The sequence below is a fragment of the Canis lupus genome, chromosome 19 (genome assembly GCF_003254725.2).
Source record: "Canis lupus dingo isolate Sandy chromosome 19, ASM325472v2, whole genome shotgun sequence".
NCBI classification, from domain to species: Eukaryota; Metazoa; Chordata; class Mammalia; order Carnivora; family Canidae; genus Canis; species Canis lupus.
In genome coordinates, this window is record NC_064261.1 from 19,056,688 (window position 1) to 19,073,766 (window position 17,079).

At 37.8% G+C, this 17,079-nt stretch overlaps 1 protein-coding gene and 1 long non-coding RNA gene across 3 annotated transcripts in view; one reads left to right on the forward strand and one right to left on the reverse strand.

The window, feature by feature from the left end:
- The window catches only part of QRFPR (pyroglutamylated RFamide peptide receptor), a 51,632-nt gene extending 43,969 nt beyond the window's left edge, over nucleotides 1–7,663 (forward strand). For both annotated transcript variants that reach the window (XM_035702301.2, XM_025420482.3), the window contains 3 exons: nucleotides 3,210–3,445; nucleotides 4,635–4,732; nucleotides 5,496–7,663. In XM_035702301.2, coding sequence (XP_035558194.1) covers nucleotides 3,210–3,445; nucleotides 4,635–4,732; nucleotides 5,496–5,836 — 675 coding nt within the window. In that variant the 3' untranslated portion in view covers nucleotides 5,837–7,663. The remainder of the gene's footprint in view (nucleotides 1–3,209; nucleotides 3,446–4,634; nucleotides 4,733–5,495) is intronic.
- LOC125753038 (uncharacterized) overlaps nucleotides 2,521–17,079 on the reverse strand; it is a 51,730-nt gene continuing 37,171 nt past the window's right edge. Inside the window, exon 5 of the long non-coding RNA XR_007403875.1 lies at nucleotides 2,521–5,744. This is a non-coding gene — a long non-coding RNA (uncharacterized LOC125753038). The remainder of the gene's footprint in view (nucleotides 5,745–17,079) is intronic.

The following is a 17,079-nucleotide window of genomic DNA, read 5'->3' on the forward strand; positions in this document are numbered from 1 at the left end:
TTATACCTTTTTATTTATTTATTTTTTTTTTCTTTATACCTTTTTAAATTGATAAATGTGAAATTTTACTGGATATGCGATGTCCACTGGCAAGGATAGTAAATGAGCCCTCAGGCAAGGGCACATTTAAAATACGACTTGATTTTTTTATGTAACCAGTATACTGAATGATCTGGACTTGGGTGAGAGCAGGAGGTAATTTTATTCTGTCCCTTGCTACCTTTAAAAATGTGATCTGAGGACTTCCTAGTACTCTGACCCAATGTTGTGGATGCAGCCCCAAGCAGGCCCTGTTACTCTTCCAGCCATTCAGAGAGCAACATTCCTTTGGTGACTTGCAGCCACAACAGTGTTAGTTCTGTTATTAAAACGCCCAGTGTCATAATCACATAAATCTACACTCTCAATTGATGCAAAATGTCTCCCTCTCCTCAGCTTGTGCTGTTTTAGGAAAGGGGGCATGATCCCCTTCCTCTCTGCTTCCTTATTGTGCATTTCTCTTTTTCCATTCAATTGACTGCCTCTGGCTCCTTGTGCACTGGTGAGAAGGGTGGGGAGAGGAAGGGGCTGGTGTCCTTGGGTATTGTGCTCTCTGCAGGTGACTGTTGCCCATGATCAATTCTTTACTTGTGGGGTTTTCCAAAGATAACAACACTGAGGCTTCTGACTGTTATTCCTTTCTCCAGCAGGCTGCTCATCAAGACCTTTGAGCTTCCACACATAGTTGTATGTGGTCTGTTCTTTTCTCCAAAGCTGTCCTTATCCCATTAGGAATCCTGTACCAATGGAGTCCTCTCATAAGTGACCCAACCCAGTACTCATTTGTGGGGTCCCTTCCTGGCTCATAGACACAACGGGATTTGTCTATTTTTTAAATAAAATTATTTTATCATATGCTCTAAATATAGTTTAAATATGTAAGTTATTTACTTTGTAGAAAATGCATATGTAACTGGCAAAGCTGCTCCTCACTATCAGCCAAATCAGCCAAATCAAATTTCTGTCAGGAAGAAGTGTGATTTCATTTTTCATACCAGATAAATGTATTAATATGCATCCCCACAGCCAGCTTCTCACTTCTAAATTTCTACTAGAGAGAGTGTGTGAGCATGCACAAAGCCTGAATTTCTCACCTGGATGAAACAAAGCACCCCCGAGTTCACCATTTCCACCTAATGAAGTTCTCTTTGCTTTGCTGTCACTGGGCTCTTTCTCAGGAGAGATGTATTTGACAATGTTCGGGGGATGGAAGTAACAAAGTGGTTAACTTAAAATTGTCATCATTTCTGTCCTTTCACTGTATGAAACATGTGAATTCACAACATTCAATACCTGTCAAAGCACCTTTTTTTCTAATGCCAAGCTTTACCCTGAATAGAAATATGTTTAAGATAGGGAAAAGCACAAAGCCCTATCATGTATTTATGGTTTCTTGATCAAGGTGGCTTCATTGACATCAGTAATTCAAACCACCTCCTTTTTCATTGTCTCATTGTAAGAGACCTGACATATAGATAGGGAGAAGAGGAATTAGAAACAAGAAACTGGGAATGGAGAGCCAGCACAATGCTCAGTCTCAGACTTCTCCTAGGTAGTAGGATTTTTCGAGATTTTTAAAAATTAATTAATTAATTAATTTTAGAGAGCGTTAGAGAGCATGAGCAGGGGGAGGGGCTGAGGGAGAAGGAATCCCAAGCCGACTCCCTACTGAGCACAGAGCTTGACTCAGGGTCAGATCCCAGGACCCTGAGATCATGACCTGAGCCAAAATCAAGAGTCAGATGCTTACCCGACCGAGCCACCCAGGCATCCTGAGGTAGTAGAATTTTAGTGAACTGTATGGTTGTGAATAGAAGATCTGAAACTGGCTCCCTTAAAACCATCTGCCCATGGTGTTTTGCTTGTCCCCAGAGCAGCATGCACCTATTTGGAGACTGCTAGTATAGCTTATGCTTTAAGATGTGCCAATATGTTGCCCCCATGGTTGTTGCCCTTTGCGGCCTTTGCCAACATGGAGTCAGAATGAATTTCACTTTATATCCTGTTCCCAGCGAGTTTGGATCTTCAAATTATTATTCAATAAGTGTTTTCATCTCTTGTTGTATTTGTAAAAAACACCTAGATCAGAGCTTGAATTCTCTTACCTTTGATGAGTATACCAGAAAGCTTTTTCCCCAATTCAATTGACTAAAGATTGGTGATAAAATTTGCAGGAATGAAGGAAGAAATAAGTCTAAGACCTAGGTTTTCTTCATCTGGAAAGCTCTAACATGACTAAAATGGCAATAGTTTTGCTAAATTCTCTTTTGTTCTTATTATCTAGATAAATGACTCTTGAATATGCTTTGCTTAGTTTGTCCCTTATTAGCATTTTCTATTATTACTGATATTATTATTAATAATATTTTGAACTCATGAGTCTGTCAGAAATAGTGTTAATAAAGAGACATTGCCTTTCTGTAAAATATCTACCTCAAAGGCTTATAGCTGAGTCTGAATATTTGTAGACTGACAATAGTTTGAATCCCAATTTCTTATTCATCTCAGAATCTTTATTTTTCATCTCAGAATGTTAAAGCTATCAGTTACCGTTCTAAAATCTTTATAAGCAATGTGATTGTTCCAATCTGAAATAGCAGTAACAGAATATAGGCGTTCAGTACCCATCAATTCAAAGACATCTGATGCCTTGTCAAAATTTGACTCTTCAACAATTGAGGAAGCAAAATAATGTAACATTAAAGTAGGTGACATGCAAGTACAAAACATTGTTTTCATACATACTTTGGTTGTTGTAGTATATTATTTATCTGGAAATAATGTTCTTTATCTGGACTGTATACATACACATTTTGGTCAAAGAGTATATAGCTCTTTCCCTGAATTGGAAAATTATGGCTCTAAGGTAAAAAGTTGAGAAAGATTTAAAAAATAAACAAGCTATTGATCTCAATTCCACTTAAAAATAGAAAAGGAAAAAAATAAAAAAATAAAAAAGGAAGTATAAAACCATTAAGAATATAAGAAATGAATGAAATGGAAAAATGACCTTCACAACAAAAGAACAATCAAAATTGTATCTCACCTGATATGTACCCACAGTAAATACATAGGATCTGAAAAATGCAGCCTTACAATACAACTTGGCTGCTTTCTGTTTTTTTGATGGTGACTCTGGCTCCTCTAACTGAATTGTTCTTATGTTAAAGATTAAGTATGACTTCTTATATGAAAAAGAACACATCTGCTGTTTGGAAGAGTGGGCCAGCCCTGCACACCAGAAGATCTATACCACCTTCATTCTCGTCATCCTCTTCCTCCTGCCTCTTATGCTGATGCTTATCCTATACAGTAAAATTGGTTATGAACTTTGGATAAAGAAAAGAGTGGGGGATTGCTCAGTGCTTCGAACTATTCATGGAAAAGAAATGTCAAAAATAACCAGGTCTGTTTAATGAAATATTCACTTCTGTTTAAAATATTTATAATTAGTCAGGCTTGAAGGAGCAGTTGCCAGGGATCTCTGAATTCCTGGGAAATTTAGCCAAACTGCCATTTGTAATTTGTGTTTAGGCATGGGCTGACTTTGAACTTTGGAGCTTTTAGGTATGGCAGGAATTTAGATAATTCTTACATTTTCATCTACATGTCAGTATGACATGACAGGAAGAACTGTGGTGCTCTTCCCACCACACCAGACACTTGGTGTGGATGAGTCTCTTTAATCCTAGGGCTCCTGATTTCTTCATGGGTACCAGGGAGCTTAATAAATATCCATCCTCACTTCCTCCTACCCAAAAGTGATGCTAAAATACATGAGATATGTATGAAAGTTCTTTGGTGACCAGAGTATTCTATTTACTTTAAATTATTATTATTGACATAATAATAATGCCTTTCTTTTCTGATCATATTCATTAATACAAATTTTAAACCTAATTTACTGATATGGCACTTCTAGTCAATATGGCTTATTTTATAATCTACATGGAATGGCTATTAAACACAAAAACCAAAACCAAAGCCTTATGTTTTGTGGGGCGGTATTTTCTCATTTCTTCAAGTGTGCAGCGACCTCTAGTGCCCAGTTTGTATGAAGCAATCCTCCCTGTCTGCAGAGTGCTGGCCTGTTGAGAACTTTGGGACTTAACTGCTTGAGCTCTCCCACTTCCTCAGAAGAGTGCTCTTCAACATAAAGTGAATAAGGGCTTAAGCACTGAGTTAAGCTGCCTAACTTTAAGTCCACACTAACCCCTACAGTTTAAATGCCTTGGATATCTGACTGGTCGTCTGACTTTGCAAGTTACTTAACCTTCTGTGCCTCAGTTTCTGCATCTGTCAAATGGCTTACTGAGAAGATGAATGATATCATCCCTGGAAAGCATCTAGCAGAGTGCTAGACATATCATGAGCATACATCATAAGGATGTTTATAATATGAAAAATATAGGGATGAGGTAATAGCAATGGGAACAGATGAGAAACAGCCCACAATTATCCTATCATAAGCTATATTAATATTTGAAAAATTATGGTTGAGAGATTTAGGCTCAAACCTTATTTAATAATTTTGATATCAATTTGACAAATTTGCCAAGAAGTTAACTAATGCAATATAATCTTTATGGGTCCAGGAAGAAGAAGCGAGCTGTCATTATGATGGTGACAGTGGTGGCTCTCTTTGCTGTGTGCTGGGCACCTTTCCATGTAGTTCACATGATGATGGAATACAGTAAGTGCTTTTCATTCTCATTTGGTAAGACTTCTAGTTCATTTCCTGTTAGATGGACAATGAATCATTGAAATTTGTTGCTATTCACTTGGGTAATCAAATAGCAAACATTTAATGGGTTTCTTTCATGTTTTCAAGGCCCACCAGATCATTACATGGTAGGTAATTATGTATGACTTTGACCAAATATTTAATAATTACAGAAGGTACAGAAACATTTTGGAGAGTCTTCTTTCATGCTATGCTTTCCTGTTCTCCCAAAGCCATTCAAACTGGGGAAATGTTCTCCATTTTGTTCTCCAAATCCTATGAATGTTCTGTTTAGATTTAGAATATTGACTTGAACCACGTGAATTTAATAACACCTATGATTTCAGCCAGATCCTCAGTGTATTACCTTTGATAATCTGGGACTTAAGATAATTCTCAGGTGATTGTGTTTCTATAACACAAGCAAACATTTGAATGGTAACTGCTGCTTCCAGTTTATATGAAGCTTGGAATCAAATTGAAATGCAGTAAGCTCCCTAAATCTGTGCTGGGTGCCAGGCTGTGCTTGTGAGCCAAGACTCTCCAAGAATGAGGACTCATCACAGAGCTTATTTTTCTTCAGACATCAGATGGCTCTTCCCAAAATTGTCTTCAGAGTTTTTCACACCTTTAACCGCTTGTTAAAGTATAAGTGTTCTGTAAAGATAGATGATAATTTTATTTCGTGCTCATTAGAACATAATGCATTCTATATTATTACTTTTTATTTCAGGCAATTTTGAAAAGGAATATGATGATGTAACAATCAAGATGATTTTTGCTATAGTGCAAATAATTGGATTTTCCAATTCCATCTGTAATCCTATTGTTTATGCATTTATGAATGAAAACTTCAAAAAAAATTTTTTATCTGCAGTTTGTTATTGCATAGTAAAAGAAACCTTATCTCCAGCACGTAGACATGGAAATTCAGGAATTACAATGATGCAGAAGAAAGCAATATTTTCCCGAAGAGAGAATCCTGTAGAGGAGACCAAAGGAGAAGCATTCAGTGATGGCAACATTGAAGTCAAATTATGTGAACAACCAGAGGGGAAAAAATATCTCAAATGACATCTTGCCCTGTTCAGTTCTGAACTTTCTGAGAATTCTGCTTTAGGCAGTGGGCACTAATTATAACACTGTTTTCATAATTAGTACCATTCATAGCTTAATCAGAAGAGAAAATTATTTGAGCAAAGGTTGAAGACTTTTTTATTCTCACAGTGATGAAAAGAAGGAAACAAACCATTTTTTCATTAAAAATATACATGAAAAAATATATATACATGAAAACACAGTTTTGAAAAATTAGTAAGCCATCCTTCTAGATTATAAAAATCAACTTAAAGAAAAAACTTGTACAGAAATACATGTTCTTGGGTAGTAGTTTTTCCCCCAATTCAGTCAATGTAATGTGACTCTTTTATTTTAAAGATTTGTTTATTTATTTTAGAGAGAAGACTGGGGAAGGGAGATGGAGAGAATTTCAAGGAGACTCCCCGTTGAGTGAGGAGCCCAACAGTGAGCTCCATCTCAGGACTCATGAGATCATGACCTGAGGCAAAACCAAAGGTTGGATGCTTAACTGACTGGGCCACCGAGGGGCCCCTGTAAGGTGACGTTCTATGTATTGCTAAGTGAGATGAGAAAATAACTTAAAGATTAAACCTTCTCTCTTGAATGAGTTAATAGTTGAATACAGTAATGTAATTTTAAGTGCACTGTTGAAGCTTGGTGGTATAGTCTCTTGTAAATAAAGTCTGTCCTCAAAATGACAGATGAATGAGATTTAGAAGCATATGCCCCAGTTTGAGCCTCTCACAGCCCTACCATCCACCGCTGCCCTGATGACTGGCAAGCCACTGAACCACTTCTCATCTCTGTATTTTCCTTTGTGAACTGGGGTGGTCCTTCCTCTGCTTCACAGGGCTCCTGCCAGCACTTTATATTCTAAAGCATTCTCAAATTCAGAAACTTGTTCCAGGTCTCCCCTTTCTGTTCCCTTTTGTTTCCTGAGAGTGGTCCTCTACCCTGTGCAGCTTTCCTCATGTATCTGGTTTGTAGCTCATTTCTCTATTCAAAAGAAGGATATTTCTGGGATCCTCATTTATAGGTTGACTGTAATATACATACACCAATCTAACTATCTCAAATATTTATATTTTTCAATCCCTCATTTCACGAAATAAGGGAACGAAAGACTGTTATATAAAAGGATTTTTAGATACAGTTAGCAGATGAGAGAGAGAATGCGTTCCAAGCCCATGAGATTTTACTGTGCCCAAGATTGACCCCCAAGAGAGTGAGGCCAGGATGAACAACAGAATTCCCTACCCATTTTCCTTACCTGAGTCTCCCTTAAACTTAACCCGTCTTCTTTCCAGTCTTCTCTTCTTACCCTCAAATGTCATGGAACCAGTGACTGCATCGCAGTGCCCTGTCACTTCCCCTTTAACATCTGAGATTCCCAAAGCCCATTCACAGCCTCTTGGCTAACATGTTTCTTCTGCCTCCAGTTTTCTAGCACTTACTCTTTCTGCCAGGAAGGCTAAAAAGGAAGAGAAGCTCAAGGATTCTCAGAGTATTTCACTTGGGAAGCTTCAAGGTTTGGGAACCCAGAGAACTCAGGCCATTGGGATCTTTCAAAATATAGACATTTAATTTTATAGGTGTGTCAATATAAGCATGAATCATGGTACAAAAATGAAACATTGCATGGTATTAAGAAAAAATGGCAATAGGACAGGAAAATTAACAAAGTCAAGAGAAGAAAACTGATGATTTGGTTTGTGTTGAAATGGATTTATGGGTTGTGTGTGTGCATCCTATTATGGCTAGATACCCTGGAGCAAAACAATAATTATCATTAAGCCATTAAAAATGAATCAGATTCTCTGCTTTTGATTGTCCTTATTTAATCAGAAAATATCAAAAAAAAAAAAAAAGAAAAAGAAAATATCCACCTGACTCTTCCTAAATTTTATGGACACATGCTCCAAATAGAGCTTGATGAAGAACAGACAAATCAACACTGTTATTGACCATTTAATTTTTAATGTTAGAGATTTTTAAATTTCTAAACATTGCTTGATCTAAAAACATTTAGATATTAAATTATAAATAGTTACTCTAAAATGTCCAGACATCCTATGAAAGATTTTTTTCCCCTTCACATTGAATTAATGCCATTTCAGAATAAAAAATAGAGCACTTATTTTTTTGTCCTTTAAACATGCAATCTTCTTACTCCATTATACAGGTTTAGAAGAGAAAACTGGTCCAATCCATTATTGAGAAACTGTTACAATTAGCCAAAGCAGCTCTGAGTCCGGTCTGGGCAATGAGTCCTGCCAAAACTATAACACAGCTTATGAGCTTAGAGAGAGTTCACCTTGGATTTGCAAAAGGAGCCCTGGTTACGGGTCTTTCTTTTACTTTCCTCAGACTTTGCACTCCCCTAAGTCTCTTAGGCCCTTTGTCCTCCACCCAGGCATCTGCTTTCTCCTCCCCACCTTTTTTCCTTTGCCTTAGGCTGTCACTCATTTTATTCCATCTGATTTCCCCTTAATTTGTGCTTGAAGTGAAAATTGAAAAGGTCCCTTTGGATCCAGGAGATAGGGTTGTGGAGGGGTAGAGAAAGCTAGTCATTAAAACCATTCATTAGCATTTGGGTAAAATGTATATGAAATCAGTGAAAAGATATGCATCACTGCTCTGACCTCTAAACCTTTTATTTCATTATGGATCATTGTGTCAAAAAGAGCTATGTCTTTTCTTCCACTGTACCAAAAAAAAAAAAAAAGAAAAAAAAAAGAAACAAAAAAAAAAGGAGAAAGAGAAAGAAAGACAAACCCACTTCTTTTATCATAGTTTACTTTGTTATGGATCAGGACATCAGCATTATGCATACTAGTTTGACTAAACACTAATCTCTAAGTCCAAATATGTTTTAAAAAGAACCAAGTTGCAGGGTTTATACTACCTGATTCAAAGACCTATTATAAATTACAATAATCAACAGAATGTGGCATTGGCCTAAGGATAGAAATATAAACAATTGCAGAAGACTAGATATCAGAAGGAGATGCACGCATATATGGTCAACTTATTTTGACAAAGGTGGCAACATAATTCAATGGGTAAAGGAAAATCTTTGAAACAAATGGTTCTGAAACAATTGAATAGCCAAGTACCAAAAATAGGAACTTGATCCTTATACTACATACATTCACTCAAAATGCATCATAGACTTAAATATAAAAGCTTAATTAATAAAGCTTCTAGAATAAAACATAGAATAAAATCTTTGTAGCTTGGATTAGGCAAGGCAAAGATTTCATAGGGCACTGAAAGTAGGAAGCCTAGAAGAAAGAATTTAATAAAACGAACTTCGTTGATAAAAAAAAAGACCTATACATGAATATTCATAGCAGCTTAATTCAAAATAACCAAAAATTGTTAACAGCCCAAATGTTTAGCAACCAGTGAATGAATAAAAACATTTTGGTAATTCTATCCAATTGAATATGACTCTGCAATAAAAGGAATTAACTACTGATACATGCAAAGACAAAGATAAAGAAGCCAAGAAGAAAATACTATATGCTCTATGATTCCATTTACATGAATTCTAGAAAAGACAAAACTCTAGGAATAGCAAATGGGCTAGGGGCTGGCTAAATTTAGGCAGTTAAATCCACAGAGGGCATGAGAGACATCTTTGAATGACAGAAATATTCCATATCTTGATTCTGGTCATGGTTACATGATTTTATATATTTGTATGTTTTATTTATTACCATGTTTACTGCCATGTGTGGCAGGTGGAGTTATGGTGATATGTGAAAATTAAACAAAAAATTTCCTTCTAATACTCAGCCTGACTCTCTCCATTCTGCATATGGTCTATAAAAACACAATTCCTTTCTTCATCATTCCACAAAGAGTTGTTTTGATATTCGCAGCTCATCAAAGTAGCCTCAACGTGATTTTTTGCTTTATAGCCCCCAAATCAGCCTGCAGCTGTTTAATTCCATTATATGTCAGACTAGCAGGCTCTTTAAATACAATCTTGAGAAGTTTTTGCTATGAACAGAGATTAAACAGTTCAGCTGCATTTCAAATGGAGTAGCTATAAGTGTGCAGGAGTCCATGAAATGTTGAAACAGACACACTCATGAAAAAGTGTAGACTGGCTACCCTTTTTTAGATGTTGTTCTCATTCACTTATTCAACAATATTTTTGGAGTTCCTCTATGTGTCAGACCTAGACACCCTGTTTCCATTTCAAATCAAGAAAATCCTTTCTACTCTGAACCAGATGAGGCTAAAGAGGGTTGGCTGGCAAATGAGAGAATAGGGAGAAGAAAGTCATAAAATTAGGTGACTCTATATACTTTAAAAACATGTATAGCTTTACTGACTTATATCTCAGGCCCTCTATCCTCTTGTATGCTCAAATTTTTGTCTTCTAGAAATGAGATTATGATTCATCTATGAAAGAAAAAAGACGGAAAGAAATGAGATAAAATGGCATAAAATATTTCAATTTGTATATTTAGAATCCTGAGAAGATAGGAATAACTGAAGTATTGTTCTGACTACACTGGTTTCTGGTCACCATGCCAGATTCCTTGGCTATTGCTATATTAACACAAAACTGTGTTAACTTAGGAAAACCTACCTATCAAGAAACCTTGTTATTTTTATTTTATTATTATTATTGAGAGAGAGAGAGAGTACACACATGCCTAGAGCTGTGGGGAGGGGCAGAGGGAGACAGAGAATCTCAAGCAGGCTCCATGCTCATCATGGAGCTCAGTGTGGGGCTAAATCTCCCTGAGATCATGACCTGAGTTGAAATCAAGAGTCAGATGCTTGGGGTGTCTGGGTCGGTTAAGTGTCTGCCGTTGGCTCAGGTTATGATCCCAGAGGCCTGGAATTGAGCCCTGGATCAAGCCCTCCCTCCCTGTTGAGTAGTAAGCCTGCTTCTCCCTCTCCCTCTGCCATTCCCACCAGTTGTGCTCTCTGGTTTTCTCTATCAAATAAATAAATAAAATCTTAAAAATAAAAAGTTGGATGCTTAACCAACTGAGCTACCCAGGTGTTCCGAAACCATTTTTAAAAGAAATATTTTGATGAGCTGGCAAAGGTAGTTTTTAGCAAGGAGATTTCAGTGAGAAGGAGCATCTGGGAAATCTATAATTATAGAGCTTCTTTGTAGGGAGTAGACATTTCAAGTGTCACAGGTTTTCTCTAAATTCTACCAGCTTGAATGAATTCAAAAATAATTAAAGAATTTCTTATTTAAGATAACAGACTGTATAAGCATATTTATGATACCAGAATGATAACAAAGAGTAACAAAATGTATAAACCCACAACATTGAGGAAAAACAAAGGGTAGTCACAGTGGATGAGAATTTTCCAATAAATTTCTTGAAAACAGAACTCAGGTGTTGATTATAAACATCATAATCACGAAGAAAAACAGAGGAAGTTATAGGTTAGAATACACCCAGAGAAGACCAGATTAAGAAGAGGAAACCACATCTTCAGCAGAATCCTAGAGAGACTTGCGGTCTCTGAGTGGGAGAGTGAGAGAAAAAGATGGGTAAAAAGGAGATGATTCCTTGATGATTTGTCTAGAGAAAAGGTAGCCATCCTAGTCCATCTCATTACTCACCACATACAAAATGGCCACAATAAAGGCGTTTACTTCTCTGTACTTAACAGTTCCTCCCACCACCCCTCTACACAGGTTTCCTTTGGAATTAAATTGGAGAACTACAGCAATTAGTGTGGCTATTGGCAGAAACCACAGGGTTCTGGAATGACAGAGTGCCCAAGGGTGATGAATCCACACTCAATCATCCTAATCAAAGCTGCTTGCCACCATCAGCCCATGTTTACAAAGTTCTTGATCAGTTGTCATTTCTGCCTTCTTGAAGGATTGTTATACATTTTAGAAAACCCTGAAAAATGAGGGAACAAGACTATGATAGTGATAGAAAACTAACCCTAGAGTAATCAAATAACTCAAGATAACAAAAGAAAATTTAGAAATGAATTTAATTAGTACTATTCTCAGATTTAAAAAGATACTGTTTTGGGATCCCTGGGTGGCGCAGCCATTTGGCACCTGCCTTTGGCCCAGGGGCGATCCTGGAGATCCGGGATCAAATCCCACGTCGGGCTCCCGGTGCATGGAGCCTGCTTCTCCCTCTGCCTGTGTCTCTGCCTCTGTGTATGTGTGTGTGTGTGTGTGTGTGACTATCATAAACAAAAATTTAAAAAAAAGATACTGTTTTGATAAAACCATAAATAAAGCATGCTACAAGAAGGGAAAAATTGGGTGAATAAAACTCTAAGAAATTAAAAATATATTGCTGAAATTAAAAATAGATAATTTACTCATTTTTATCCTCCATATATTTAAGAGGAACCAAAAAAAAAAAAAAGTTTCCTTCAAAAGTGTTTCCTAAAGTATGTTTGTGTGGCAAACCTCTTGAGGCTGTTTATCATTTAGTGGTGCCTGGGGACAGATGGCACATTCAAACTGAGTAATTTGAGGGGAGATTAATAAAGGGACGGTTTACAAAGAAGAGAGCAGGGTACAGAAAAACAGAAGCGTTGGTACAGTACCAGCTACTACCTACAGCAAGGCAGTGTTTCTATCTCAAAGCCTGAAAAGCAAACGAGAAGATGGAGGAGGATGAATAGAAGGAGGGATAGAAAGAGAAAAAAAAATTAGAGGGACAGTGAAAAATCTATGTGTGGGGAGCTACCTATAGAAGTTGTGACTGTGGGTGGAGGCATGAGCCAGGCCATGATGGTGCCATGAGCAGAAATGCACTAACCTGAGTCATAGTCCCTCTGATCTGCAAGTGGTTTCCATTCCCCAAACACGGTTGAGAGGCAAGGCAACCCCCTTGATCAGGCGTGGAGCAGAGTGATGCAGAGTGGATAATTCTGGGTGGATAGACAAAATATCCAGTACATGTATGCCTGGACATCTTTCCTCATATGTTTATACTTAAATGATGGTTAGGTAGATATACAAGTCTAAGTTCTCAGTTCATGTCATTCAGTACATCTAAATCTGTAATGTTGTGTTTGACATCAATGTAGCTGTTAAGAATTCGGATGTCTGAGATACCGTCTTTCTCTTTGGCATCTTTTAAAATTTGCTCTTTGACTTAGACTGAAAGTACTCTAAGGGTAACAAAGAAAAAAGTACACATCTAAATACATGATGGTAAAATTTTATGGGATCTGAGGTTTCTCAATTTATTTTTGGAGAGCTCTAGTTATTATTTCTTCAAATATTTCCTTCCCTGTCTTTATTTTTGTTTTTTCTTCTAGAATTTCTATTCTATGGATTTGACACTTCTACTTCCACTCTCTATTTCCGTCAATTTTTCATTAATGATTTTATTCATCTCTTTAAACCTCCTTGATGTCTTCTGGGAGAGTTTCCTAATTTGATATTGTTGCTCAATAATTTGTTCTTTTTCTCTATCTACTCTGCCTTTTGATCCTGGCTTATAATATTTTTAGTTCAAATTTCATATTTTTCATACTGAGCATATCCACTTGATTTTTCATTGTAACTGTCAGTTTCTTTTTCATATCACCAGAATCCTCCTTAATATTAAAAAAATTAAAAAAAATTTAATAGAAGTATAGGTGAGCTCTGTAACATTTCTTGAAGGATATTTAATATGTTTATTCTATTTTTTAAGATTTTATTTATTTATTTATTTATTTATTTATTTATTTATTTAATAGAGAGAGAGAGCAGGGGATGGGAAGAAGGAGTGAGAGAGTGAGAGAATCTCAAGCAGATACAGTGCTGAGCGCTGAGCACAGAGCCTGATGCAGGGATTAACCTCATGATCTTGAGATCATGACCTGAGCTAAAATCAAGAGTCAGACATTCAACTGAATAAGGCACTTGGGTGCCCCTATTATGCTTATTTTAAATTCTTGATCTCATTCTGTTGAAGTTGCATGACTATATAGATTGTTTATTCTATCTTCATCCTTTAATAGCAACTATATTTTTCGGATATCTCCTTAATTTACTCTGCATGTTCATATTCCTTCTTACAGCATTAAAGATCTTGGCTATTCAGGAGGCCTGAATAGGGGGCTGCATCCAGGTGCTGCCCTCTTTATGAGTTTATAGAAAGAGAGGATGTCCCTCAAGGGGCAGAGTTGCCAGCACCCCAATTTAGACTATACCATCCTTGTTTACTCCTTTCCCCCTCAGGTAACCCTGGCCATTTTATCACAATGTCAACTGAATTCCTTTTTCTGATGAGGATGAAGTCATCACATTTTTATTCTATCCATTTATCTATCCATCCAAAATATATTTGTTGAGTGGTTTCTTTTTTTTTTTTTTTTTATGATAGGCACACAGTGAGAGAGAGAGAGAGAGGCAGAGACACAGGCAGAGGGAGAAGCAGGCTCCATGCACCGAGAGCCCGACGTGGGATTCGATCCCGGTTCTCCAGGATCACGCCCTGGGCCAAAGGCAGGCGCTAAACCGCTGCGCCACCCAGGGATCCCTGTTGAGTGGTTTCTATATGCCAAATCTGCACTTACAAGATAGTTAGCTCTACTTATTAGTTATTAGTCCATAGAGTGGGCTTTGAGTGAAACTAACTGGTCATCTTTTTTTTTTTATTTAAGATTTTATTTATCTATTCATGATAGACATAGAGAGAGAGAGAGAGAGAGAGACAGACAGACAGAGACATAGGCAGAGGGAGAAGCAGGCTCCATGCTGGGAAACCGATTTGGGACTCCATCCCGGGGGAATCCCTGGGTGGCGCAGCGGTTTGGCGCCTGCCTTTGGCCCAGAGCGTGATCCCGGAGACTCGGGATCGAATCCCACATCAGGCTCCCGGTACATGGAGCCTGCTTCTCCCTCTGCCTATGTCTCTGCCTCTCTCTCTCTCTGTGTGACTATCATTAAAAAAAAAAAAAAAAAATGGGACTCGATCCCGGGACTCCAGGATCGCGCCCTGGGCCACAGGCAGGTGCTAAACCACTGAGCCACCCAGGGATCCCCTAACTGGTCATCTTGAAAGCAAGTACATACACATAAGTTCACTAATTAGCCATTTTCAGAACTTTTGAGAACATGATAAAGTAAGAATTTATAAAATTTGCAAAACTTACATATTTATGCCTGTAGAATGATTGTTTATGCTTTAAAATGCAGACTTATTATGTGTGAACTCTGAGACACTACGGTAGGAGTTATCATATGATTTCTGCCTTGATGTTTAGTTACTCAAGAAGACAGAACATGCACATGTAAAGACAACACTAGACAGCAAAAACTGTATCAAAAAAGAGATCCAAATATCACTATGATAATTTAGAGAAGGTCCTAGAATAGTTAAGGAGAAGTAAGACAACAAGATCTGATATTTGAAATATTTAGACAAGTTGTGGGGTTAGAATGGTTTGGGGACTAAAGAATGTTCTAGATAAGGGAAGTAGTGCAAAGAAAGATTCCTGGAGGTGGTGAGGGAGAATTCTATCAAAAATATAAAGGCAGCCCGGGTGGTTTAGAGGTTTAGTGCCGCCTTCCGCCCAGGGCGTGGTCCTGGAGACTCGGGATCGAGTCCCACATCGGGCTCCCTGCATGGGGCCTGCTTCTCCCTCTGCCTGTGTCTCTGCCTCTCCCTGTGTGTCTCTTATGAATAAATAAATAAAATCTTTTAAAAAAATCTAATAAGATTTGTTATAAAACAAAGACATCTACTATGAATAGGGCATAGTGCTTAGAGGGTTAAATTGTATGGAAATGATCTAGAATAGTCAACTATGGGGAATGTGTCAACAAGAGATGATGGAAAGAGTTTCTGGGTGAGCAGGTGGGCCAAATTGAAATTAAACATCATTGTCTTTTTTTTTAATTATTCATGAGAGACAGAGAGAGAGAGAGAGAGAGGTAGAGACACAGGCAGAGGGAGAAGCAGGCTCCTCGCAGGGAGCCGGACGTGGGCCTCGATCCCAGGTCTCCAGGATCATGCCCTGGGCCAAAGGCAGGCCCTAAACCACTGAGCCACCCTGGGATCCCAAAATATCATGATCTTATAAATTTTTCTAATAATGCCAAAGAGTAAATGAGGTTGTCTGGGAAATTCAGATCAGCAGAAAAGGGGAACACTAAAGTATGAGGTATTTTCTTGAAAATATAACAGCTGTTCTGTTTTTTAATAACAGGAAAAAAAAATGATGAGAAAGCAGAAGAAAATAGGTAGTAAAGGGGAAAAGAATTGATTTTCTTTGAGTAGACATGAAAGGTTTTCATTCTGTCATCAGACCCAGATAATAGGGGTGGCTTTGTAGGAGGGCTTTCTACCCTCCTCTATTGTTAGGAGGGTAGAAAGTGTGCAATGTGGCCCAGAAAACTTTGAGAGGGCAGATTTCCGTGACTAGATGAGATTTTGGGTTGTCTGATATCATTTTTCTCATTGGAAATTTGATGTGGCTGAGCCTTTGGGCACCATCTCTTCCTCATCATCTCCTTGGAAAAGGAAGAGGGTGTTTTTCTCTTTTGAGGCTCTGATCTCACTGATCAAAACAAGGTTCCTTGAGACTGGAATCTCACTGAGGTTCTCAACGTTCTGTAGGAAGAATGTTAGCTCTTAAGATTGCCCAAGAATGGGCAGCCCGGGTGGCTCAGCAGTTGAGCGTCTGCATTTGGCTCAGGGTGTGATCCCGGAGTTCCAGGATCGAGTCCCACATCAGGCTCCCTGCATGGAGCCTGCTTCTCCCTCTGCCTGTGTCTCTGCCTCTCTCTGTGTGTCCCTCATGAATAAATAAATAAAATCTTAAAAAAAAATGCCCAAGAACTGATCAAAGCTTTGTGTTTCCATGACTATAGGTGACATCCTCATCCTTAGCTCGACTTTCATCAGTGCACACTTATATCACAAGAGGGATAGGATAAGAATACATGGTTGAATCACATCCAAGAAGTTATTACTTACTGGGGGGTGGGGAGAAGCAACTAACCACATATTTTTGTTTCCTGCATCATCTTCCTATAGGAAGGACAAAACATTTTTGTAGGGTTCCCTGAAGAGCTTGGCCTAATTCAATTTATCTTCCAAGCCTTTTATTGTTGTCTGAGATCTTGTTTGCTTTTGTGTCCTTATGTAACATGAAAATATACACACAGATTTCTATAAAAGTGAGGGATGAGTGGGCTGCTCACCTGATTTTACCCACTCTGGTTACCAGAATCTGAAAAATTGTAAATATATGAATATATGTGGAAGCATTTT